The 27,671-nt window shown below is 39.0% G+C and overlaps 1 protein-coding gene across 1 annotated transcript in view; it reads right to left on the bottom strand.

The window, feature by feature from the left end:
* The window catches only part of PRKAR1B (protein kinase cAMP-dependent type I regulatory subunit beta), a 258,035-nt gene that overhangs the window by 196,402 nt on the left and 33,962 nt on the right, over positions 1–27,671 (bottom strand). Inside the window, exons 3-4 of the mRNA XM_036741354.1 lie at positions 20,408–20,578; positions 14,472–14,563 (exon numbers count right to left, since the gene is read on the bottom strand). Coding sequence (XP_036597249.1) covers positions 14,472–14,563; positions 20,408–20,578 — 263 coding nt within the window. The remainder of the gene's footprint in view (positions 1–14,471; positions 14,564–20,407; positions 20,579–27,671) is intronic.

The raw sequence follows: 27,671 nt of genomic DNA, 5'->3' as shown, positions 1-27,671 counted from the left end.
TAGCTTTGTTATTTTTTTCCATTGGTGGAGTGATGTGGGAGGGAAAGCAAATAAATGCTTATCAAGTGAGAGAAAATTAAAGATGTGGTCTATGGCATTTTTGTAATGTTCAGGGCTTCCCATGTGCACTACTTTATGATTTTTCTTGAAAGAGGCAAAGGCTCTATCATCCGAAAGCTATTTTGGTTATTCATTTTCTTCATTTCTTGATCCCAAGTGATATTTTCATTCACTCATTCATTAAGTACTTGTCAAGCATATACTATGCCCCAGTCCCTGGAGATAAAAGACAAAGCAGTCTTTGCCCTCAAGGAGCTTAAACTCTATCTCTAACATAGTTCTCATTTATTTACCTTTCTGAGGAGAATCTGCAAGCTTGCAACATTTTTTATTTTTTCTGGCTTCATTTACAATAAGAATGTTAATACTGATGCAATTCAGTTCCTCCAACAGTGCACTGACTCATTAGTTATTAGACAAAAACCACTCATGGAAAATACCAGCAATTAAATTAGTGTTTGTAGACGGTCTGAAGACTCTTTGATTCTAAGCACCCTCTGGCCCCTTTTCTGCCATATTACCTTCATCACTACACAAGAAGGGGCTGCTTCTTAAGCCAAAAGGTCATTTTGTGTTTTTCTGTCATTTTTGCTGTGGCTAGAAAAAGATTCATCATCTGGTGACCAAATTTGTAGAATGGACCTTATTCATTCATCATAAGAAGGTAGTAGGATCGGAGATCACAGAGAATATAGCCTTTTTCATTTTTTAAAAGCAAAATACCTGTTTCTTTTGAACCCAGAAAAACAAGTCTTCTTGGGCCAACTTAGTATTTCACTTTCTCCTACTACCAATTGGTCCTTTGATTGGTGGCCTAATAGATAAGATGCACTTTTTTTCTGCACTTTTAAAGACAGGACCAGAGCAGGAAACATTACTGAAATTCTGCATCATGATTTGACAAAATGGCAATTTGCCTAGCCTGGTTTGTGATGGTTATCCTACCTTGACTGAATTACAGTTTTGTCATATCCAAGAGTCACACCAATTAATCAAACAAGCATTTCCTTTAATAAGCACCTCCTAGGTGCCAGGCACTATACTAGGTGCTAGAAATAAAAGGGAAAAAAAAGGAAACAATTCCTATCATCAAAGAGCTTATATTCTAAGTGAAGAGACATTAGGTACACATATGAAATAAATACAGGGTAATGATGGGGAGGGAGGTACCAGTAGTGCAAGGTCTCAAGTAGGAGGTGGTGCTTGAGATGAGCTTTGAAGAAAGCCAGGGATCCAAAAGGGAGGGAAGGGAACACAATCCAGGCATGGGGAACAGAAGAAGATATATTACATGGGAAGAAGATCAAGACTAGTTTGGCTGAACTGAAGAATGCATAAAGGGAAATCGTGTGTATAAGCCTGAGAAGGTAGATTGGAGCCAGGTTGCAGAGGGTTTAAATTGTCAAACTGAAGAGTGTATATTTGATCCTTGGTCTGCTGCAGTAATAACAGAGGGATGACATCCACCATATTGGTTTTAAGAGTAGGAAAAGCCTTTAATACTTCCCTGTGAAACTCCTTATTAATTTCTCCCTATAATACTTGCATTAATTTTCCTGCATCTTCCTCCATATGTTCTCCATTCTTTTGCTAAACTTTCCACCAAGAACCATCCCCTTCCTTTGTCTTCTTTCTGTCCCCCAAGTGTTGATCATACCTGCAGATCACACCTGTACTTTGCTTCCTCTTCATCAATGGCCTCCCAGCCAGGAAAGCATTCATACTCACCAACTGAAAGACAGCTGGGCTATTTTAGTGATAGAGAGGCTGTCAACAGGACCAAGCTAGGGATAGAGGAAGCACAGCAGGTCTGATACTGATGCTCACCTCTGCTTCCACCCAACGTTCATTGGAGGAAGGATGCAATGTATCAGAGTCCACCAGGGGGCAGCATGGAGTGAGCGCCCTTGTAGGAACTGGGACTCTGCTTTCTGGGAAGTCACTTAAATGATGACTTAGTGGAAAGGGTGCTAGATTTGGAATCAAGAGAAATCTGAATTTGACTCCTACCTTATTTCCTCTCACTCTTACCTCCTCTTGTCTAGATTACTTCATCAGTCTTCTAGTCTCCCTGTCTCAAATATCTGCCCACTCCAGTCCACTCTATGTACTATTGAATCCCAGAGAAATCTTCTTTAGCACAGATGTGAAGATGTGTCTCTCCTAGATCGATTTCAGCAGCCTCTTATTGCCACTAGGACAAAATCTTAACCACACTGTTTAGCTTTTAAACTCCTACAAAACCTGACCCCGTCCCATCTTTCCAGCCTCAATGGACATTCTGCCCCTCCCCACTCTCTGTGCCCATCATACTTGCCTTCTCTCTGTTCCTCACACCACCTCCTCTCCCCAAGCCTGTACACAGGTTGTTCCACATGCGTGGGATGTGTTATCTCCTCACCTTTACCTCACTGAGCTACTTTTTTTAAGTGAAACTAAAGCATTACTTCAAGATGAAACTTTTTCCAGTCTTCCAACTGCTTGGACTTCCCTCTCAAACTATTTTCTATTTAATTATTCCATATTTATTTGTATTTCTTCATCATATATTATATGTGTGTTTTCTCCCCCCCTCCCCATGAAAATATAAGCTCCTTGCTAATAAGGGTCATTTCACTCTTTTTATTTGTATCAACCAGTATCAAGGATATAATAGGTGCTTAATAAATACTTTTTGATTCACTGATTGGTTGATCTCTAGCAATGTCTAAAGGTCACAAGTAAATCATTTCACTTACACAAACCTCAATTTCATCATTTGTAAAATGGGTATAAAAAAATAACCACAGTACCTCTTGGAATATTGTAAGGAACAAAAGAGATGAGGCCCTTTAAAGCCTTACACAAATGTCAACTATCATTATTATTATGATTAATTGAGCAATATAGGCTTCAGTCCCCTCTAGAATAAAAAATAACAAATGGCAGCTGGCTGGTACAACGGATAGAAAGCTGAACTTTCAGTCAGAAAGACCAAGATTCAAATCTTGCTTCAGAAAGTTACTTATCTAAAACACAATAATGATTATAATTTTAATTTTAAAAACAGGAAAAAAGAAAAGAAAGTTGCTTAGCCGTGTGACCCTAGGCAAGTCACTTAGCCTGTCTCATCTGTAAAATATGATAATAATTAGCACCAAAATGCTGAAAATTTTATCGACATAGACAATATATGTGTACGTATGTAAAGTATTTTGCAAACCTTAAAGTGCTATATAACTACCAGCTAGTAGTAGTAGTAAACACCTACCTCATTAGAATGTCAGAAGCATCCAGGTAACAAATGTACAAGCCCTTTGAATAAGTTACAATAGAAATAATACTACCTTACAGTTATATCTTTTATAGTTCTTTCATTTTCTGGGTGGAATCCTTCTAATAATGATACTCAGGAAAATTTTCTAGGATTATTTGAACTGCTGTTCACTCATTTATTCATTAAATGAATTAAGTGATAATTACATGGAATGAACTGTGCTAGGCACTAAGAAGATAAACAATTGACACCTCTAGATTGTAAACTAGAATTCTAATTCTAAAACTACTTTAGAATTTTTGTTAAGTCTACAAAAATGCTAGAATACATGCATGTGAAGACTAATTTTTCCTCTTAAAAATAGGTTTTCATCCTTCTTGGAACATTAACATATTACAGAAACTTCAAAATTCAGAGTAACATTTATTGTTTATTTCTGAAAGAGCTTACTAGTGGAGAAGCAGTGTGGCTCAGTAGAAAGCTCTGGAGTCAGAGGACCTGGGTTTATATCCTGGCTTTGATACTAAGTGTATAACCTTGGATAATTCACTTAAACTCTTTGGGCCTTAGTTTCCTCATCTGTAAAATAAGGGATTAAACTGGATTGCATCTAAAGTACTATGCAGCTCTACCCCTATGAGCCTGTAAAATTTAGATATTTAAAAGAAGCACATCACCTTTTCTTAATAGTTATGCAAAATCTGTCTTGAAACATGCAAAGAAGTTGATTCTCAAGACAGCTAAGTTCCAGAACAATTCCTTTTACAAAATGGGGGATAGGCTTCACAATTTGGCCTATCAGAGGACAAAAGGAAAGCAAATCTTAGAAGAGTTATAGACCAAGAGAAACACGAGCGGGGCCGAAAGAATCAGGAGCCGAAAAGATACATCTCTCTTGGACTGTATTTCGCATTCAGCAGCTGCAATGTGTTTTTTCAATCACCTGAGAATACAAGCCAACTCCTGGAAAAACAGACTATAAAGATAGAGGGGTAAGAGGAAGAGAAGAGACACAGATAACAAAGGACAGCTGCAGAAGACTAGACTTCTGTCTCAGAACCAAAATCTTCTTTGTTTTAATTAGCGTTGCAGATACGCGACTATATCTGCAGAGAGAAAACTCGGTTAAAAATGCTTGGGACATAATGTTTGCCCGCTTATCATGTTCATTAATAAAATCCCAGCTGAAATGCCACAAGGAATATTTGCTTCCATATATAAACATATGCATATGGTTGAATCTTAATTATCCAATCTTTCAAGTGGCCTAAAGATCAAGAGAAAATGCTCGCATGTCCCCAGACAGCCGTGCTTGGCATTACTATCATCTCCTTACCACTATCTGGGGAATGAAGCAGTCGTCACTCACATACAAATAGTGTAATTGTCATCCCTGGGACTGGGCTCACCGTGGATCAGCAGAGTCACAGCCATTTTGCCACAATCTCCAGGGCACAAAGCAGGGACCATTTCTGAAAACAATTCCAAACAGAAGGTCCAGTTCTGTCTCTAAAGCTCACTGCCTGATTTAAGTATCTGGATGTCAGTGTTGATGGGCAAACAAGATGCTTTTTTTTCTAGATTTTGTATTTAGTCACAGGTCATATAAAAAAAAAGAATGTGAGGGATCTTGAAGTGATGATCTAGTGAATGCAAGAGGTAACATGGTATATTGTACAGGGATTCTGAAGCTGGAGTCCATGAACCCCTAAAGGTCCACAGACCATAGATAGCACGGATGGGAATGGGAAAAGGAGGGTGGTGAACTTGGGTGGGAAAAAATTACCTTTTTATTTTTACTAACCTCTAATTGAAATTTTGCATTTCCTTCAATTATGAAGGTAGCCAACAAGCATTATTCAGATAGTCCATGGCTTTTACAGGCTACCAAATGGATCCATTATATATTTTTAAAAGGTTAGGAATAGAATCCCTTGTATAGTGGAATGAACATTGGATCAGGAAGTCAAGAGATCTGGGTTCTAATCAGTTTTATCTACAAGGAGTTGTGTTACCTTGTGTAAGTCATTCTCACCACCCCCCACCACTCCAGTTCTCATTTCCTCATAAAGAAAGTGAAGCTACTAAATTAGATGATCCCTAATGGTCCTTTCAGCTCCATGAGCATGCTCTAAGCTCCTCAAAAATTACTTCTGCATGAAATAACCAGTCCATCCAATAAAGAATAGCACGAGGTAAACTGGAGACATTATTCCCATACACACTCTCCAATTTGAAAAGGAAGAACAGGGTTCATTTCATTAATATCTGTCTGGGAGCTATAGTGCCACCAGGACAGCGAGGCTGGGTTGTCTAATAAAAGACTATTTATAGCGATGCATTAGCACTTTGGGTTGCTTTTCAAGCCTTATCTGTGTCCATTTTTGAAAGGTGCCAGCTGAGGAAGGCCATTCTGACACGCAGGCACTGCCCAGAACATTCAACACGGTGTCACAAGTACAAACTACAACGGTGCCAACATTTGTTGAATTGAATTAAATTCCTTGTACACATAAAAAGAAAGTCCCAATCAAAAAGACCCAAGAGGCAAAGTCCTTCCATCCTACTCTTATGCAATCATATTCTCTCTCTCTCTCTCTCTCTCTCTCTCTCTCTCTCTCTCTCTCTCTCTCTCTCTCTCTCTCTCTTTCATATCCACACAAAAAACAAGCCACTGCTGCTGTCTTCTTTCAGTTTCCTAAGATCACAAGGAAATTCATAAAATTGTAGAATTTTAGCTTTAGAAGGGATTCTCAGCATCCATCTAGTCCAACCCATACCCATAAAGGAATCTTCACTATGACATACCGAACAAATTGCCATCAGCTTCCCCTTGAAGATCTCCAATGAGGCAGCTAGGTGGTGCAGTGGATAGAGTGTCGGGCCTAGGGTCAAGAAGATCTGAGTTCAAATATGGTCTCTAACACTTACTAGCTGTGTGACATCAGGCAAATGACAACCTCTCTTTGCCTCAGTTTCTTCAACTGTAAAATAGGGATCCTAACAAGCATCTACTTTGCAGGATTGTTATCAAATGAGATAATATTTATAAAGTTCCTGGCACATAGTAGGTACTATAAAAATGCTTATTTTCTTTCCCCCTTTCCAATTTCTCAAGTGTCACCTTGCCAACAAATCTGACCCGGTCATCAAGGGTCATCAGATCTAGAAATGGAGAGGAATCTTTTAGGGATCATCTGGTCCAATTTGTTTAACAGATAGATGAGGAAAACTCAGGCCTAGACAAGTGAGGTATTTTGCCCAGAGTCCCACAGATAATTAATTTAGAAGGGCTAAGATTTGGCCCTCTGGCTCTAAATCAAATGCTCATTTCTCTCTGCCATGCTCATGATCTCCCTAATCCAGAAAAAAAATTCTAGGTTTATTCCAGGTTTACCCAGGTGTCACTGGTTTTACACACAAAGGATGCATTGTTAGAACATCGAAAAGAGTAGAAGCTGTTATAGTGAACTGTGGACCCCTTGAGCTATTTTCTAATTCAGCGCCTAGAATTGTAAACAGTCTCATTTTCTTTCCGGCTCTTAATCCAGAGAAATTCTTACATTCTCTCCCAGGTCTGATTTGTCCCCTCCTATGCTTCAGTGTTCTGAGATCACACACCTAAGTAATCTTTTTTTTAAAATTTTTTTGGTTTTTTATTTTATTTTTACACCTAAGTAATCCTACCTAGGGACTTTTGCTCCCAGCAGAACTATCAAGGCATAGCACACCTCCAGAAAATAAAAATAATATATAAGCAAGAACTTAAAGACATAGGATTATATTCTAAACCTGTCCTTCCCCAACCAACTAAAGAAAATTCCTAGCCACTTCCCAGAGATCCTGTGTCCACTAATTAATAACTAACCATGGAATGCTACACATGCTAAATATACAATCACCAAAAAATCATAGGACTCAGTGTTCATCTGTGAGCTAACATGAAAATAATTTAGAAACTTTTACCAAATGGAGCTTAAATCAAATAACATCTCAAAGAACAGTAGAATCAATGCATTGTTCTTGGTGTTTGGAAATGCACCAATGGATGACACAAAGAGAGAGAGAGAGACAGAGAGAGAGAATGTTTTGGCTAATATTATTTCAGAAAAGAAGCCCAAGTCTTTGTTACTAATATCACTGTCACTAATTCACATTTAACAGCTATCGTTAAAGGGCAGCTAACACTACATAAGTGTGTTCATAAGTATGTAGCAACAAATAGCCAATAAACAGAACTTAGAGGCCCTTCAACTAGAACTATTTTATATCGTCTTATTTTAATTAAAGAAGGTTAAGTATAGTCATTGCCCTTTTCTGAAGTGCTATCTATACCCAGCTTTTCTATTTCCCATCTCTGGGCACCCTTACCCTTAAAAATGTCCCTAAAATATGCTTTTAAAATACCCTTTAAAAAAAGGGCTCCATTATTATTGATGAAAGCAAAACTACTCAGCTGTCAATGGCAAGTTGACTTAAACCTATATTTAAAAGATGCCATTAGGCCAAAGGATGTGTGCTTTTTCCACAAATGAGCTCCTTTTAATCAATCTCATTTTTTTTAAAAAGGAGTAGAGAGAATTTAAAGGATATATTCCAGCATAGCAAATGGTGAATGCGCCAGACACTCAGCAAACTTGGAAAGGGTTCTTCTAAACTAGCCAAACCACAGATGAACAGACACAAAGCTGTTAAACCCAGCTTCTAGTAAATCAAGAAAAAAAGCAAAATATTTGTGTAATGCATTGGGGAGCCCGCATGTGAAAGGTTAAGAGAAGATGCCTTCCCTGTCTCCTCCTGCTCAAGCAGCTTCTCCCACATCATCAAGTTGCTTCTTTAGAGGCCCTGGGCCAGGAATGTGGGCCCTTTAGTGTTGAAATAAATGTAGAAAATGAGTTTCCCTGCTAGCAAAACAAAAGAACCTGATTCACACACACAGCCTCTCTGTGAAGACTTTTTTTTTCTTTCCAAATCAGCCATGAAAATAGGAATGCTTAACACGACCATCTGCTTCCTCTCCTTATCATCAACCTGGCTCTCTAAGACAAATCAAGGCCAACAATCAAAGCATGGGAGAGGCATGTAGGTTAAGGGCTTTGCTACATAAGATCTCCCCCTCCCACAAAGTCAGGATTCACAGTATGAGGTACCACGACTCAACACTTAAAAGTGTCCACTGCAGAACAGCTCTGGCTGCAGATGAGGGAGGAGACATCAACCCATCTGTCTTTGAAAATGATCATCCCAGAACTCTGAAGAAGATGGTATTTTCTGATTAATCATTTATAGGAAAAACAAAATTTCCCTGCAAGTTGCAGGAATAGTCATAGAATTTTAGAGTTGAAAGGGACCTATTCATTTTACAGAAGGGGAAATTGAGGCCCATGAAAGGTGAAATGAATTTGCCCAAGGTCACGCAGCAACCGAAATGCCCAGCTGGGACCAAAATGTAAGTTCCTGATTCCTAGCACTGGCTTGCTTACCATCTCTGAAATACTGGAAACATGAAATAAATGTCAAATTACACCAACATTATTACAAAAACCTTTCCCCAGTTGATCTATTTAGCCTAGTGAAAGGGATGAAAATCTTTTAAACAGGGAGCACTCAAGCAACAGTCATCTACTAACCATATTTCTTCTATGACATCTAAACTCAGCTGAAATTTCACTAAGTAGTTGATTATGCTTCTCAGCAGCCCAATTTATAATTGACTTCAAGGAATAAGTACCAGTGTCGGAGAGGAATAAATGGGACACTTTCTGGTTCAATAAATGGAAAGACGACTTAATCAAATTGGAGGAACAATCTTCTCCCTGCTTTTCTTACTCAGAACTCCCATAATATGATTTTTTTTTTGCTTAAGTTAAGGTTATGTGGGTCATATAAAAGAGACATTCTGAAGATAGAAACAAGATATGACAATAGATGGATGGGTGGAATGTGCTCAATCAAGTATGATCCTCAGAGGGTTTCTTGTTTGCTTATTTGTTTTTGCCTAATTCCTCTTAAGTCCCCTTAAGCAAGGTCCTTCTGTATTAAAAAAAAAATACAATCAGGTACTACACACACACAAAACAAATCAAAAGTGAATGTCGGAAAATTTATAAAGAAATGGTGTTGCATGTTGCACATATTTTCAGACATTTTCAATTTATTGACCAGTTATGATGATTTTTCCCTCCTCTTTTTTTTGTCTGTAAAGGCAAGCAAAGTGGGACTTTTTACTGTTTTTCCTTTTGGAGTGCTTCTCAGCACCAAGGCAATCAAGTGCCTTTGACTGAGTCTTGCCTTTGTGTATAGGAAGGCCCACACCCTTTTGCTAGGTCACAAGAGAGGTGAAGCCCTCGAGAGGTATGAAGCACTCTAATCCCAAAAGAAGTATATATGTACTCTGAGGTTAGTATTTTGTTTGGGGCTCACTCATTGGAAGAATGTTGGTGTAGAGACTCTGGGTAGCCATTAAGGGGCACCCCCCCACCCGACTTTGAAAACCCAGATGTTGATGCTTCTCTCTCTGGTAACTGAGTATGTATTGCTATGGTCAGACAGATAGAAGCCTGTCTGTTGATTTGTGTTTATTTGCTGTTTATATAATATCTGCTTGTAATTTATGTTTGTGTTTTCTCTGAAGTTCAGGGTACTGGCTTTTCCTCCTGGACTAAGTGAATGATATACGTATGTTTAATTAAAGTAAGATTGTAAACCCCTTAAAGTTGCTTTCCTTAGAAAAGCAGATCAAAGAACCGGCGCTAGCAGCCTTTCTGTGTGCTGGTGTCATTGGCCTTACACAGCTACAGTGGCTGCAAGTAACACTGTTGTTCACTTGCCTTAAAAAATAATATTTGTTATATGGGATGTCTCTCCAGAAGGAGAAGGAGGGAGAAGAACACAGGGAGGAACTAAAAAACAAAAGGCATTAATAAAAACATTTTTAAAAATACAATCAGGCACATAGATTGAGAGATAGAAAGGACCTTAGAGGTCACTGAGTTCAACCTCCTCATTCTACAGATGAGCCTCAGAAAGCTGAAAGGACATGAACCAACAAGTTGCAGAGCCAGGTTTTCCTGCCTCCAAGTCCACCACTTTCTTCCAGGGTTTGGTCTGATATGGTTTTGGGGAGGCAGGTGGGGGTAACAGGGTCTCTGAGTTCAGGATTTACATATTGTTTACCTTTATCTCTCACCCAGAGATCAAGATGATTTGCCATCCACTTACTGAGAAATCCTACTCATCCTTCAAGGTCCAGCTGAAATCCTGTATCCTATAAGAAGCTTTTCTTGAACACCTTAGTATATAAGAATCTCTCTTACCTTTGAACTTCTATAACACTAATTGTCTTTACCCTTTCATTTGGCACATGACATGTTATTTTATTTTCCTACTGATCCTTTTGCATACCAGTCCTAACTCCACAATTGGATTATAAGCTACTTGAGGACAAGTCACGTGTCTTTGAGCTAGAAGTTGGGTACAGAGTGTCTTTCCCATTATAACCATCCACAATATTGTTGATAATGACATGCTACACATTAAAATAAATATTAACCAAAACAATTATGACTCAACATTAGGTCCTAAATATTAAAAGAAGCACCAGCACTAGATAGCTTGACTTAACAATGGGAATATATGTCTGCCTGGTTCTAAAATAACTGGTTAATTCCATATCAAACAGCTGTTCAATTTGGATAAGGGACAGGATGGAGGAATTAAGATATTGATGGAAGCTGACAGTCAGTCCTATAGCATTTGTAAACAAAGCCTTGGCTGTTGTTTGGCTCTAATTGTAATTCCAATACTTACAAGTGAATGGAAATGGAAATTCAGTTTTTCCCTCTTAAATAATCTTTGGGAAAATACACATTTTCTACCTTTTTGTAATGAGCTGCAGATGTCTCCACCTTTTATAGTCTCTTTTTTACACACACAAAAAAAATACCAAAAATGTAGAAATTTGGGCTTTTTGTCACAGTGCATATCGTCTGCTGATGTGAGACTCTTTTGTGATGCCGACGTGGGTGTCACAACTTTTTTCTTGGTTCTGTATTTGAAGAACATTTTGCTTCATGAGGCTAGGGGACAGGGAGGAATCAGTATTTAAACGCTACATATGATAAAATGGATGTGTATCAATTGGGGAAATGACTAAATCATTAAGTATATGTATATGGTAGATTACCAAGAATTTTAGAAAGCAATTCCTATAAATAAGTAAAGCAGTGAATATGAGGAAATCAGAATAACATGGGAAGATTTCTATGAACTGATGCAGAGTGAAGTTAGTAGGACAGAATAATATACACAATGACCATAAGAATATAAACAAAAACAACAGTAAATGGCAACTCAACTCTGATTAATTACATCGATCATTCTCTTCATGGAGAAGAAGAGAGTGGGTAAAGGGTACTGTTTATGCTGTTAGTAAAATCATAGTGTCAGACATTTACTTTTTTTATTCTTTAAAAAATTTTTTTTCTGAGACTTGAGATTTCTCAGTCTAGAGCAGTAGTTAAACATGGTCTCAGGACCCCCTTTACAAGCCTAAAAATTATTTGAGGACTACCCAAAGGGTTTTTGTTTATGTGGGTTATATCTATCCAGGTTTACTGTATTAGAGATTAAAACATCTTAGTGTTATTATTAAAAATAGTTTTGACCCCAAAGACCCCCTTGAAAGGGTCTTAGGGACCTCCAAGGAACCCCAGACCAAATTTTGAGAAACACAGGGCTAGGAAGCTCCCAGGGCAGATGCTTCCCCAAAAAGTTGCGAATCATTAACTGTTTTACAAAGTATTATTTTAAAAATCTGGGACACAGAATTCAGTGACTTTCCCAAGGTCACACAGTAGAGTGCGTAGACTTCGGAGTCATGCATTGAATCCATGTAGTTCGGAGACCAGCTCACTAGGCCAGGCTATATCTGATGTCAGTTGGTTTTGCTGAACAGTTTTTCTTTGTTACCAGGAAGGATTCAATGTGCATATTGGCGGGACAGGAGAGAGCATGGGTGAGGGTGTACAGAGAAGAGGGAATATATATTGTGAAATGTAAGGTGTCAATTTGAAAGGCATCAATAAACCTTTTATCAAAGGTTTCATATCACAAGTCACTACTAGCATACCTACCTCCAAACCAACCCAATATATGAAAATCTGGATAAAAAGAAGCAGATATAAGGAAACACGCCTGATTCTTCACAGCACAGAGGACTGAGACTACTAAGAGGGGATGTTACATATTGATGTCAGAGACAGTCACTGTATAGGGTGATTTTACATAACTTTCTTACCCAGGAGGGTTCAATCTGAAGATAGGGAGACTGTGGATATTTTTTTTCCAGAGATTGGGTCTCCCTGTCTTTCCCAGGATGGAATTTCAATGGATCCCAATATTCATTACCAAGGGTGGGGAATCCTCAACCTCAAGGCCACATGGGGCCCTCTGGGTCCTCAAGTGAGGTCCTTTGAATCCAAACCTCACAAAAACAAATCCCAAAGCCACAGGTTCCCCACCCCTGGTAAGCACAGAAGCTTTTTTTTTCATATTGCTTAGTATTTTTATTTTGTTAAACATTTCACAATCACTTTCAACTTGGTTGACCCTACTGGCAAGTATTTTCCTGCAGGCCCCACTTTTGACACCTCTGTGCTAGGATAAAGACCTGAGTTCAAATTCAATCTCTGATTTTTATCATCTCTGTGTGGACTGGGGATAGTGACTCAACCTTCTCAGGCCTCAATTTCTTCATTTATAAAGAGGGTTGGACTAGATATGCTCTGAATTGGCAAAGAAACTAATGACATTACATGGTGCATAGAACACTGGGTCTGGAGTTAAAAGATCTGAGTTTAGAGTTGACACTTGCTAGCTATGTGACCCAGAGCAAGTTACTTATGCTTTTTTCCTCATTTTCCTCATCTTTGAAATGGGAATATAAGAGCACCTACCTCTCGGAGTTGCTCTGAGGATCAAATGAGATAATAAATGGTAAAACACTTTGTTAAGTACCTGGCACACAGTAAGTGCTATATAAATGTTACCCTTTTTTTTTTTCCAAGTCAGGCTGGCTTGGCCCTCCATGGGCAGCTTAGCTTGCCCTCACCTCCCAGAAAAAATCACCATATTAAAGTCAGACTTAATTTGGACACTCTAGCTCTACTGCAGCTGGGAACTCCTGAACTCACTCTTGCTATCAGTTTCCCCAGGAGCAGAGATTACAGGTGCGGGCCAACACACCAGGCGACTGTTAGTATTTCCAGAAATGGTTGTGATGTAAAAACCAAAGCATCAGCAAAATTGGGCTGTTTATTTTTTTTAAGATAGCTCTTCAGAGTCCGACCCCTTTGTTTGACAAATGAAGGAAGTGAGGACCAAAGAGGTAGGAGTGAATTTGACCAGGGCTGGTTTTTTTTTTTTTTGTAATAGAAAATGCAAAGGTTAACGGTGTGCCTTATAAAAAGGTCTATCACAGTTTATTTTAAGGGAAAGTTCTGCTGGTACACTTAAAAATATGATTAGACCTGTACAAATTTGATGTAGGCACAATTTTTCATAAACTAGAACTTTCTAAAGCAAGGTACAACCGCATTTAAACAGTGATGCATGTCTGATATACTCTCTTTCTTTGTAAGCCCTGTGAATTAGCATTCTCAGGGAACAATGACACTCTTGTCCTTAAAATGAAAATCTGCATCATGAGTGGGTGAATACGGAGGGAAAAGGGAGTGAACACCTTACAGACATAAGGAATTAATGGCATTCTTTGGGTGTGGGCAGGTACCCATGGTTTCTAAATTGGAAAAACATAAAACCTTCCCCAACCCCTCTTGATTCCAGTGCCCTCCCTCTGCTAATTATTTCCTTTTTATCCTATATAAAGCTTCCTATGCATATATTTGTTTGCATGTTGTCTTCCCCATCAGATTGTGAGCACCTTGAGGGCAAGAACTGTCTTTTGCCTCTTATTGTATCCCCAGTGCTTAGTATAGTGCCTGGCACAGAGCAGGCACTTGACAAATATTGATTGAAGTCCTCTGTTACCAGGTTGGTTGCTTTTGTTTTTGTTTCATTTTAAGGATTTGTATCTAAGGAAAAGTACTTATAGCCCTAGCCCAACCACTGGGATAACCAAGGAAGTAAGTCATACCTCCTCTCATTGTCATCAAGGTGAGAGAACAGCACATTCTTAGAGATGGCCTTTGCCAAGGCAGTCATGGTTTTGTAGTCTTTTGGGATCACCTGAAAGAAAAGAAAAGCAAAGATAATCACTCTTCCTTAAAAGAAAGCATGGCTCACCATGGGTCAATACACTTGGTGAACACTAAAAGTCACCAAGTAGGAAGGAAAGGAACAGTTCACACTACAAGGAAGTGATTCCTATAGTTGTAAAGCAAGGAGCATTGAGCAAGAATTTTTCTCCCTTCGAAAAAGAATCATTAAATCTTCATTTCTCTGTAATGGATGATTCCCACCTAACTGTCAATCTTGCATTACTTCTTCCATCAGTAGATACCACTAGGTAGTAATCCTCTTTGTACTTTATGGCAATTTTCATTTGAGGTTTCACCATAAACTGACACATTATTCTTATGAAGCAAATGCAGAATAAGGATTTTTATACCCCAGGCATGGTTAGAAAATTATCTCTATTCCTCCAATCATTGTGTTACTGTCCACAGGTGGCTTTGGGCTTTCAGTGTAATAAATGAAACTTATTTTTATCACAAATAAATGGGCTATGGGCAATGAGTGAGAGGGGGGGAAGGGAGGGAAAGAATTCAGAACATAAAATTTTTTTCTAAAAAGAATGTTAAAAATAAAGATTTTTTAAAAAAAATAAAGATCATTAATTGGTGAAAATGAGTTGGATTTCATGGCATTAAAATCACACATATATGTGTATATGTGTGTGCATGTGTGTGTATTTAAAGTGTCCCCAGTGCAACCTTATATCCCTGTATATACAGTGCATTTTATCCTGGATAGCTGCCTTTCCCCACACTTCAGTGAAACAGATACATTCATTCAATACTGAATTTTATTCTGTTGTTGACTATATGTAATAACCACAAGATAAGTGATATGACCAGTGTTTTTTACTCAGTTATGTATGACCTTCTCTGAATCCTGGAGCAAATGACTCCTAGTAATGTGCTCCCTGTGCTCTAAGAACTGAAGCAAAAAATTCAATACCAACCCATTCTTTGTCTCTAAAGCTCATTGAAAATGAAACATTCTTTTCAGGAAGATATTAAATGCCTTGGGTCTACTAACACCACTCCCATCCCTGTCAAGTAAAAGCTCTTAAGCCAGCCTTCCAAGACAGACAATGACAGATGCACAAATGTGATTATTTTCCCATCAAGAAACTAAACAGCATAAGAACACTAACAAGAAGTGTTTTCATAACTATTGCTTTCCTGGCCAAAATAGCATCCTTTCCTCCCAGAAGGCTAATAGCTGACCTTGCTATAGGTGGTCTTACAACCATTATTTCCCTGGACACTGTGCTGGCAATCAAAATGGGCTCTTAACACTTAGTTCAACCAAGTGCCCTTGAAGAGTTTGGCCTTTATTTCCTTCATTAAATTAGGAGTCCTTGATGACCTCCTTGCCTCAAGGGAAAGCCTAGTTTACATGGGTTTGAGTGACATGTTTGTGACATCAGAGGCTTTTAGACCACATGGGTTTAAGTCGCATCTTTGTGATGATTTTAGGTCACGTGGGTGAGTCGCATGTGTAACTCACTCTTGACCCTGAAAAAGGTATAAAACCAGGGGTTGGCTTTCTCTTTTTCTGGAGCTCTGACCCACAAACAGTGGTGGCGCTTGTGACTCTGGGCCAGCCCCTGTTATGAGCTCCCTGGCTGAACTTAGATGTTGGTAACTATAAATTGTGTTTGGTCTGTCTGTCGATGTTTGTAATTTGTCTGTATTTGCTCCGAAGTTCAGGGTGCTGGCTTTTTCCCCTGAACTAAGTGAATGGTATTTATATGCTGAATTAAAGTAAGCTTGTTAACCCCTTAACGTTGCTTTCCTTAGTAAAGCAGATCAAAAGAGCCTGGGCTTTGGCAGCGTTCTGTGAGCTGGTTGTCGTTGATTTTGTACCCTCCACAGCAGCTGCTAGCTGGATTGTTGGAACAGACACATATGACTACGCAGAAGAGAAGTACTACTGTAATAATATAAATAATAATAGCTACTATTTATGTATATTTATATTATTTTCTTGGTAATCCTCTCTTACACCCCCACAGAAGCTGCTAGCCAGATTGTGGAAACAAATGGCGTAGTCGTGGTCAGGATCTGCTTTTAACAGGAAAGCATGGCATTTTGGGGTGCTGGGTTGGTTGAATGTTTCCCTGTTTTTGGACTGCTCTTTGTACTTGGGATGGCTATGGTTCTGTGCAGCCTCAGGAGCAACAAAGTCCTGATGGAAGTGTTGGGCATGGTTTCCCAGGGGCCCAGAGCAGGAGATAATCCCTTCTTCCCAGGGCTTAAGCTGATAAGCCTGGCCCCAGAGGACTGTGCTAAAAGGGTGAATGTCTTGAGACTATATTGTATGATAGGATAGTTCAAGTGATTATTATCCCCTGTGAAAAAATACCCTTTGTGAAAACTGACCCTCCTCCCAAATAACTACTAGAAGAGCAAAAGGGTCTTGCTCCATTGATAGAATAAAACTGGGAGCTAAGGTATGGGTAAAATGGAAGCCAGATGATATTCCAAAGGCTGCAGAAGTCATAGCCCTTGGGAAGGACAACACTGTAACAGTTGTCTATTCAGGGGAAGATAATTACCAAATTGTACCCCTGAACCATATATTTTACCATGAATAGGGCTATAATAATAGATTCATGGACTCCACAAGTATGGCTGATGCTGATAAATGCCACAAGCCACTCAGAGGGAAGGTGATCTTGTGTGATTAACGGATGAGAGTTTGTATCTGGGGAAAAAGCCTTGAGGGCAATCCTAGTCTCTATCTAGGATGGGATCCTCTTGGTTTAGTTTTCCCATTGTGTTCCCTTGTACATCTGGGGAAAAGCTGGGAGGACAATCTTAGTCTCTATCTAGGATGGGATCCTCTTGGCTTAGTTTCCTCATTGTGTTCCTTTTGAAAAGAAACATTTCCCACCTGAGTTTGGCTCTGATATTGGATCTTTGCATAACTGGAATCTCAACCAAACTGGAGATGATTTTATTTGAAGGATAATAGCCCATTCTTGCCTACTCTTTTTGTTCTTTGTTTTGGTTAACCTTGTTGCTAGTTCTGTCTCCTTTAGGCTTAAGCACCCTACACTTTCAGGTGACTGCCTAAGCACTTACCATTCTTGGAATTCCTGCCAGCTCGCTAAAGAACTGACTTTTGGAATGGGACTCTTGGGGCAGGGACAACTCTACGTCCAATTTCAGCAAGAAGAAGCTATGGAAAATGAGACCTTCACCCCTTACCCCAAGATTTTGAGCCCCAGTAGTTCAAGTGGGGGTGAATGATGATACTGTTCCATGTACTTATTTTGTATTATTCTTGCTGTATTGTTTTATTGTTATGATATTATTGATTCTATGTAATGGATACAAAGATCTAGGGGTGGACTTGTAAATACTTGTAAAACAAGTATTCTGGGAATGATTGATTGACAAGATTATCTTGCTGGGACCTAGGGGTGGGTCATGTTTGTGTTGTAAACAAATATTTGGGAATGTCACTGAATGATATGTTTTGCTTTGTTATGAATGATATGTTTTAGTTTCCTGCGTAATTGGATCACAGTGTTCTAGGATACATGCCTGATTAAATTATGTATCCTAGAACAATGGGTGGAGTGTGTTGGTAATCAAAATGGGCTCATTAGCACTTAGTTCAACAAGTGCCCTTGAAGAGTTTGGCCTTTGTTTCCTTTGATTAATTCAGTGTCTTTGATTGAGTCTTACTAGGTGCTAAGCCCCAGGCCCAAACCCCTATTAGGTGTAAAACCTTAGTGGGTGTGGATTGGCAAACTAGGTGGGGCCCAAGGTGGGGCTAACTCCAGGGAGGGCCTAGTTTACATGTCTGGGAGAGCAGAGGCTTTTAGACCACGTGGGTTTAAGTCCACCTCTCTGTGAAGACTCTAGGTCACGTGGGTGAGTCGCATATGTGACTCACCCCTGACGCTGAAAAAGATATAAAAACCAGGGGTTGGCTGTCTGTTCTTTGGATCTCCCGGGCTGAACCTAGATGTTGGTAACTATGAATTGTATTGGGTCTGTCTGTTGATATTTGTAATTTGTTTGTATTTTATTCTGAAGTTCAGGGTGCTGGCTTTTTCCCCTGAACTAAGTGAATGATATTTGTGTGCTGGATTAAAGTAAACTTGTCAACCCCTTTAGCCTTGCTTTCCTTATTAAAGCAGATCAAAAGAACCTGTGCTTTCCCAGCATGCCGGCAGCTTTCTGGGTGCTGGCTGTGGGTGGATCTTACACCCCCACAGAAGCTGCTAGCCGGATTGTGGAAACAAATTTGTATGTAGTGCTTTGCAAACCTTAAAGTGCTGTATAAATGTTAGCCATTCTTATCATTTTTAAATATAAGTAATTATACATAAAATTATAATTATATTGACATTATATATGATAAATATATACATATAAAATCTATTGGATACTCACAACTCTGTGAAGTAGATGCTACTATTATCCCCCTTTTTTTAAAACAGATGAGGAAACTGAAGAATACAGAGCTTAACTGATTTACCCAGGGTTGCAAGCTGCTAAGTGTCTGAGGCTAGATTTGAATTCAGATCTTCTTGACTCCGGATTCACTATCTCCATTTTGTAAAAGTGCAAATCAAATCAGAGAGATTAAGTGATTGTCCCTAATCACACTTGGGCAGGATTGGAAACCATGTCTTCCTGATGCCAGTTCTATCACTTTATCCACTTTGTCGGAGACCTTTGGCACATGTGGGAGACTTTGTGCTGCAAACCTCAAGAGGGCCCTGGCAACTCAGACAGAGAGTAGAGTAGAGGGAAACAATTGGTCATCTTTCCTTCTTCTACCCTATCTTCTGTATACTATTCCAATAGATCAGATTGGGGGAATGTGGGGAAAAACTAGTTTAAATCATTTTAAAGTTACTTTAAGGAATTAGAAAATCCAGGAGTTCCTCGTCCCATCTGCATGGACAGGGATAGGACCTATGATTTCACTGAAATAGAATGTTCCTAGATGAGGAAACTCCTTCTAGCAATGCAGACTGGCATCTTCTCTGACACTTTATTTTTTTAATTTTTTTTTAATTCCTTCTCTGACACTTACAGGCATCCCGGTGACACAGTGGATAGAGCACTGGACCCGAAGTCAGGAAGACTTGAGCTCAAATCCCACTTCAGTTACTTGCTAGCTGTGTGACCCTGGGCAAACCATTGTATCGCTCTCTGCCTCGGTTTCCTCAAATGTCAAACGGAGGTAATAAGAACACCTATCTCCCAGGACTGTTTTGATGATCAGATAAGATATTTGTAAAGAAATTTGCAAACCTTAAAGCATTATGTAAATGTTAGCTGTTATAGTCTTAGAGAGTTGCCTAGAGTTCTGAGAAGCTTCTAGTCCAGGATCGCAGTGCCACATGTGTCAGAGATGGAACTTGAGCCACAGTCTTCCAGTTTTTAAGGCTGGCTATCTATTCAGTAGGCCACATTTTATCTCCCCATTCATGGGACCTAAAGCCACTCTCTCTGGGTTGCAGTTTCATCTTTTGTCAAAGAAGGATAATAATGGAAGTCTCAGAGGCTTGTGGAAAGGATAAAATGAAATTATAGATGTGAAAACATTTTGCATGTGTATTTATTATGTTGTTATGGTATTATTATATAATTATTCACTCTTCTTTCATTCAAAATATTTCAAGAGATATGAGCCTAGCAGGAAGAGAAGGGGAACGAGAGTTAGTGGCATTTCCTCAATTCCCTAAGATAGTCTAATATACTGGATAAAATGGTCTCGTGCTTCCAATGCCCTCCTCATGTTTTCCACCAGAAATACGATTTACTGCACTTTCCGCTCACAGGCTCTAGGACAAACTGACTCCTAGTAAATCACCTTTCTCACGTAGGAGACAGCATCTTCTTCGGTGTACACCTCAGCACTCACACCACCGCGTCTGCAACGCGCCTTCACGACAGGATTTGGAGGAGGAGGAGAAATCTCATCATCATGGGAGTCTGACTGGGAGCTCAGCTTCTGACGAGCCAAGATTTGCTTGCATTCCTCCTGGAAGAGAGGAAAACAGAGGAGATATTCAATGGAAGTTGCCCTGCTGAAGTTCACACAAATGAAATGCTTGAGAGTACACTTAACCTAGTGATAAAATAAACACCCTTAAGCTTATTTTATTTTACTCTTGAAGTAGAGAAGGGGTCTTTTGTTAAGCTATCCTGGCCAAAAGAAGAATATTAAAACTAGCTGTTGGCCTGGCCACGCAAGCAAGAAGCAATTATCATTCCCTGGCCAGGGCCAACAAAGGGGCAAAATTGTCCATTTGTCTTCAACGTCCCTCTGCTACCTCTTCGCACCCCTACTACTTGCCTCCCAGGGACCAAGTGCACCCACAATGAGTAAAACCCTTGGACTCTTTAGTTCATTCAGTTCTATTCAATCAGTATCTTATGCTCCAAATTAACCCTTTATTTCTCTCCTATCCCTAATACTCTTATGGGAAAACTCTCATTTCCTCAGGATGGGACCTCTGCTAGGTATTAGAAAGAAAATAATGGAGTGAATAAAGCTACATTAATCTATGACTGACTGCTTGTTTAGTATGCTAGCCCTCTTAGGAATGTTTGCATTTTAAAAGAAGACACGGGAAAACCACAAGAATGAATCTTTTATTTTGCGGTAGAGAACTTTTTCTATGGAAGACCATCAATCTTGAGAGGAAAAAAAATCAACATAGCGCTTCCTTCAAAAAGTAATTTGATATAGATGGGATTGAAAAATACAAAAGCTTTGACTTACCTTTTTTTTAAAATTAAGAGAAAAGGATATGAAACATTCAATAAAATAAACCAATAATAAAATGGATACTTCGGCTCTGTATTGTACCCAAGTTAATGAAGTGGAGAGGAAAGAGAGAGATTGCCTAGAAAAGTTAAGATCATAAAATTTAAATCAGAAGGGCAGAGAAAAAGGAAGAAGAAAAGAGAAAGAAAGAAGAGACAGAAAGAGGGGTACAAACAGGTTTTGAGGTATTACTCAAAGGACACAGCAAATTTTTTTGCCCAGGGAAGGTCTAGAATATTCTCACTTGTAATCTACTGATAACTGATGCCCTTATAAATGCTAATTAACAGTGTCTCCATTGCTCACAGCTCTTCACCTGTTCCAACCTTCAAACCTTTAGAGACTCTACTCTGAATAGGATAACTGCATTGTTGACTAGGATAGAAATGATTCTCTAGGAGGGTAGCAATGGTTACCATAGCAACATTATTCTGAAGACCAGATAAAATTAAGTCAAGCTGGGGATCTCCAACACTGTTTTAATTTGGTAGGGAGCATACAGAAGACATTTTGGAGGAAAGAAATAGATTCAAAAATTAGAAGACCTTAAGTTCCAAGTCCAGTCCAGTGAACTTGGTCAAATTACTTCACTTCTTGGTCTCAGTGGACTCATTTGTCACAAGGAGTGTTGGATTTCTGGCCCCCTGATGCACCACAAAGAAGCTTTAATAGCTTAAAACTAAATCTCCCTAAATCTTTTAAAAAGCTTAAAACTGCTCCGTGACTTTTGGGACACCCTCTATATACCAGTGGGGCTGACATTGTGTTTGGGAGGGGGAAAAGTGGGGAGGTGTCACTAGTGAGTGCGAGAACTGGTTTCTCCAAGAATTGTCATTTGCTTACCCTATGACAACTGACAAAGTCAGTCAGATCTAAAAAGTAGATCTTTTCAATGCAGAAGGAAGAGGACACCTGCCTAATTCAATAAAGAAAGAGGCAGTGAAATCACAGCTCATAGTGGAGATGCATAAGGGCACCAGTGGGTATACTCCAGCTCCCCCCAGAGACTACAGCTGCTTTTTTCATCTTTGGCCTTCCAAACTAATTACTGTTTCCCACATGTTGATAGACTGAATCCCTGGTGCAACATTCATTTCTCAGACAGTTATTTTAACCAATCTGTTTTACTGAAATAGGAAATGAGTGAGAGTTAATTCATCGGGGATGAAACCACAAATGAATGTCTTGCATTATTGGCGTGTGTCTACTTTTTAAAGGCTTAGAATAAAAAACAACAAATGATTAATCAATGGCTCACCAGTGATCATTGTGAATGTCTGGCAAATCTGGCCAAATCTCTTATACTTAAAATTATTTTCTGTCATCTTTTCTCACCCACTCTTTGAAGTTCATTGGAATAGAATCACTCTGGCTCTTTTATGTTGTCATTAACGCCTGGAATGTCTTACTAACTCCTGCCCATCAAAGCACCTCTTTTCCCTTTACTGAAAATTCTCTTTAAATTTCTTCATTTCAGGGAAGCCTTCCTAAATTCTATGGTTTGGTGAAAAGGGCATTTACCTTTAAGCAACAGATTTCATAAACATCTTTTTGCAGCTTCACTGTAGGACATAAAAATAGGGAAAGAGAAACATTTGACTGCTTCACCTCCTTCACATGCAAGCCCCCACAGGAAGGAACAGTGACTTTCTTTGTCTTAAAATATTTGGCAGGTTGTAGACATTAAAAAAATATAAAATCAACAGAGTCAAAAAAAAAAAACTAGTTAAGGACCTGTCTCATCAAGACAAAGAATTTTTCTGTCTTTCTTTTGTTGATAAAAGAAAACAGGGCTGGCCATTTCTTTAGGGCCAGTTAGTCCAACTCCTTACTACCAGTGCTCTGATAATTCTGATGCACTAATATTTATCTAACCTGTTCTTACACAATCTCACTACATAAACAATTTATATTGTGAACAAAGGAGAATTAGACAAAGCATTTGGGAAAAGTTCAATTTTTTTTATGACTTGCCTAAACTAATTCCATCAGATTCTCCAAACTCTAAGTCAGAAGTCAAAACTGTATACTTTCTCCTTTCTGTCTCCTTCCACACTATTCAATACCATATCATCAGAGGGGAATGTGACATATTCTCCTCTGAAAACTGTGACCAGACCCTAGAGAAGGAGGAACTCTTGGAACAGGAAAAGGAGGTTTCCTTCAAGCATCTGACAAAGTCTCATCTGTGAATCTTAAGTGTAGAATAACACTGCCTGCCAGTTTAATATTGATTCCTGTTTCTGAGAATTAATGGAGTCACCATTTGCATAGAGTGTATAAATTAGTTGGCACCAATCCTAAGAATATGGCCCTGTTCAAAAAATCTTCCACCTTGTTAGATAGTCCCATAGAAATAAGAATCATTGAATTTAAAGCTGAATGAGATCTTAGACATCACCTAGATAGACCAACCTCTTCACTGTAAGATGACAAAACTGATACCCAGAGAGGTCATTTATAATGTGTTCAAGGTCACACAAATAGTAAACAGCCAAGTCAGGATTTGAACTGAGGTCTTCTGGTTCTAAATCTGGTGCTCTCTCCCATACCATGCTGCCTCTCAAAAGGGATTAAACTCTTTTAAGTCCTTAAGATTGGCGGTTCATCAAACATCTCACCCTGTACCCCTAGACAGTGGAATGCATTGACTTGAAATAATAGGCTTTGGTGAAACATTTCATAACACAATTTCCTTGTTAAGAAACACACTTTTTACTGAATACATTGGTTCATTTTTTTCCAAATAATTTGTTTGGCATTATGTAGAAATGAGCCCTGCTGAAATGATCTTTTAAAAAAATGAAAACCAAACCAAAAAAAAAAAGCCTTCTCCTATTAGCGACACACATGTAATCAGTTTCTTTGAATAAAAATAACACTTAACAAACATCTGAAGCCTCAAACTGCAATGCTGCCTAGAAATTTAAAATACATAATATTTCAAATAGTTGTTGATAAGTTACAGTAAACTGGTAGATTTGCATATAAGACTTTATCATTCACATATTTTATAATCTTCAGGGATTTTTATTCCTATGTGATTCTAGAAATCAAATAAACTTTGCTTAATCGGAAATATTCTGTCCCAGAGCTAGATAATCTCTAGGGCAAACCAATAGGGTTTGCCTATCAGCATCACCCTAACTTAGCTTAACATGGTTCAACAAATGAATTCAAAATGTCAGTGCCTGAGGTAAAATATATTTGGGTAAGTATCAAGAACTATCTGATAACAGAAGCAATTTCCTCCCTGAAATGATTCATTTTCAGATACTCTTTTTCTACTAGCCTGCTATCAGGAAATATGTAGAAAACTGTTCCATCTCATGAAGAATCAGGGCCTACTTCAATATTAAATGATAAGAGAAAAAACATCCTTTGAAAGGAAAACCAGATTGAGAAATACTACAATTCAGTGGTTGTCACCCTTCACTGTCTAGGTGACTTAAGAAAATTTAGGCTTGAGTAAGAATAGAAGTGAGAGTTACCCCGCAATTCATTTAGACAAGTCTTCACTATACACCGACTTCACAGAAATAGAGCAAAGCTGAAGAGAGAGTTCTGCCATATGCTGCAGTTTGTATGACTTCTACTACCCGTCTCAGGCCTCTCAGAAAACTAAAGTTTATTTATTCCCATCATTAGAGCCTTAGGTGGATTTCTTAAGGCAGCAGTAACTTAGTAGACAACTTCTCTGAAGATCAGTTCTTCAAGCACCAATGATTGCCCATCACTTGTGACAACTGCCCATACGGAACCCACTTCCAAGTAAACACCTCACCATTCTTCTGTTGCTATGACAATGAACAATCTCATCCTCTCTGTGAATGGCACAAACATTGTGCTTACGCAGAAAGTAGCATTTTATATTCCTGCCTATCGTTTTTTTTGGGGGGGGGTTCTTGTTATATTTTTTATTTAATTTATTTTTAGTTTTCAATATTCATTTCCACAAGATTTTGAGTTCCAAATTTTCACCCTATCTTTTCCCCTCCCCCTACCCCAAGATGGCATGCATTCTGATTACCCCTTCCCCCAGTCTGCCTTCCCTTCTATGCCCACCCCTTTCTCTCTTATCTTCAGAGGTTTTTTTTAATGATTTTCATTGCTCTTTTATTTTCTATCATAGTCATTTCAGGAAAATTCTGGGCATTTCCCTGAAAACTGACTCATCTCATAAGAAAAACAGCTAAGCAAAAATACCAGCTACGGGGACCATTTTTGAAAATATATGAAATGTAGTGTCCAATCAGTCTCCCCCACCCCTAACATCCTTGAGGGCAGAGGTTGTCTTTTGACTTTCTTTGTAGCCCAGTGCTCAGCACAGCCCCTGGCATCTTGTAGGTGCTTAACAAATGTCTACTGACTGACTCTACCAGGAGGGAATATGTTTCATTATCTGTTCTCTGTGATCATTATCAATCTCTTAATTGCTCAGAGTTCAGTTTCCTTTTACTGATCTTTTCTTTACAGTTACAATCACTTTGTATTCTTTCCATTTATTCCCCTATCCCATTTATTTCACTCCAAATCAGTTATGCAAAATCTTCCGCCATGTCCCTGAATTCCTCATATTTGTCATTTCTTACTGCACAGTAATATTACATCGCATTCACATATCACACTTTTCCCAATCTTTTCTCAAATGACAGGCACTCACTATGTTTCTAACTCTTTGAGTTTTCAAAAAGTGCTGCTAGGAATATTTTGGCGTAGACCCTTGTTTCTGCCTTTGTCCTCCTTGGGGTACACGGACATCAGCTAGATCACTGAAGGAGAGGGAAGGAACACTTTGGGGACTCTTTGCATCATTTAAATGGATAATGAGAATGTCCTGACTAATTCTGCCCTTTCCTCTCTAAGTCAATGACCACCATTCTTGTTCAGACCCTCATCACCCCTCTCTTAGACAACTGTAATAGCCTCCTAACTGATACCCCTGTCTCAAGTCTATTCCCTCTCTGATACTTCCTCCACACAGCTGCCAAAGGCACGAGTCTGACCGTGCCACTCCCCTTCTCAAAAAGCTCCAGCAGCTCCCTATGGCTTTTAGAATCAACTACAGATTCCTCCCAGGATTATTTCATATTGTTTCTCCTCCAGTCAGACTAAACCACCTATGGTTTGCCATGGATATCTCCTCATCTCCTCTCCCTGTACTGTACTGACAACTGGAATGCTTTCCTTCCTTGCCTCTGCCTTACGGAATCCCTGCTGCGGTTGTTCACTCATGACCGACCCTTTGTGACCCCCCATGCGTTTTTGTCCATGGAGTTTTCTTGGCAAAGATACTGGAGTGGTTTGCCATTTTTTCCTCTCCAATGCGTCCCCATTTTACAGATGAGGAACTCAGGCAAATAGGGATTAAGGGACTTGTCCAGGGTATAGTAAGTATCTGAGGCAGGATTTGAACTCAGGTCTTCCTGACTCCAGGCTCCACATTCTATCCATCGTGCCACCTAGCTGCCCCAGTTACCTTCAAAGCTCGGCTCAAGCACCAGCTCCAATACATGAGGCCTTTCCTGATTCCACCAACTGGTAATGCCCTCCTTGTGAAATAATTTTCTCTTTACTTTGTATATATCTTATATGTGTACAATGTTTTCATTCAAAAGAATGTAAGCTTCTTTTCGGGGTTTTGTCTTTATCTCCATCATTGCACAGTGATTAAAATGGTAAAAAAATAGGCATCCCGAAAATGCTTTTTGGGTTGAATGAGTAATTACCTTTCGTCCCATAGCCCCTCTAAAACTAACTATTCCTATTTTTGGTCATTTTTGGCAATTTTTTCACTTGCATTTCTCTAACTACATGTATTAGTGATTTTAAATATGTTCATATGGTCATTCATAGTTTATAATTCTTTTGAGAGGTGTTCACATCCTTTGACTACTTAACTACCGATAATAGCCATTGGTCCGTGTGTGTGTGTGTGTGTGTGTGTGTGTGTGTGTCTTTCCTTTATCAGTAGTACTTTCTGCAAATAAATTATTCCCACTCAATTTCTCTTCTATCTCATCGATTTAATTGATGCAAAATCATTTTAACTTTGTGAAATCAAAATTATATTCTTTGTCTTTTATACTCACTTCTATCCCTAGTTTGGCCAGTATGAAAACCATCTGCTTCTCTTCCACACACTTCTTTCAGAGCCTCACAGACGATTTCATTGTCTCACTACCTGGTTTCAGAGCCCCATAGTATCACACCCTATGAGATCTTCCATGAGTATCCAAGAGGATCCTGGGCTGGGCACCAGGGGGAACAGAACTATCTTGTTACCACAAATTGAATACTCAGT

Source organism: Trichosurus vulpecula, chromosome 1, assembly GCF_011100635.1.
Source record: "Trichosurus vulpecula isolate mTriVul1 chromosome 1, mTriVul1.pri, whole genome shotgun sequence".
NCBI classification, from domain to species: Eukaryota; Metazoa; Chordata; class Mammalia; order Diprotodontia; family Phalangeridae; genus Trichosurus; species Trichosurus vulpecula.
Note: the sequence above shows the minus strand (reverse complement) of the source record. Positions and strands in the feature narration are given on the sequence as shown.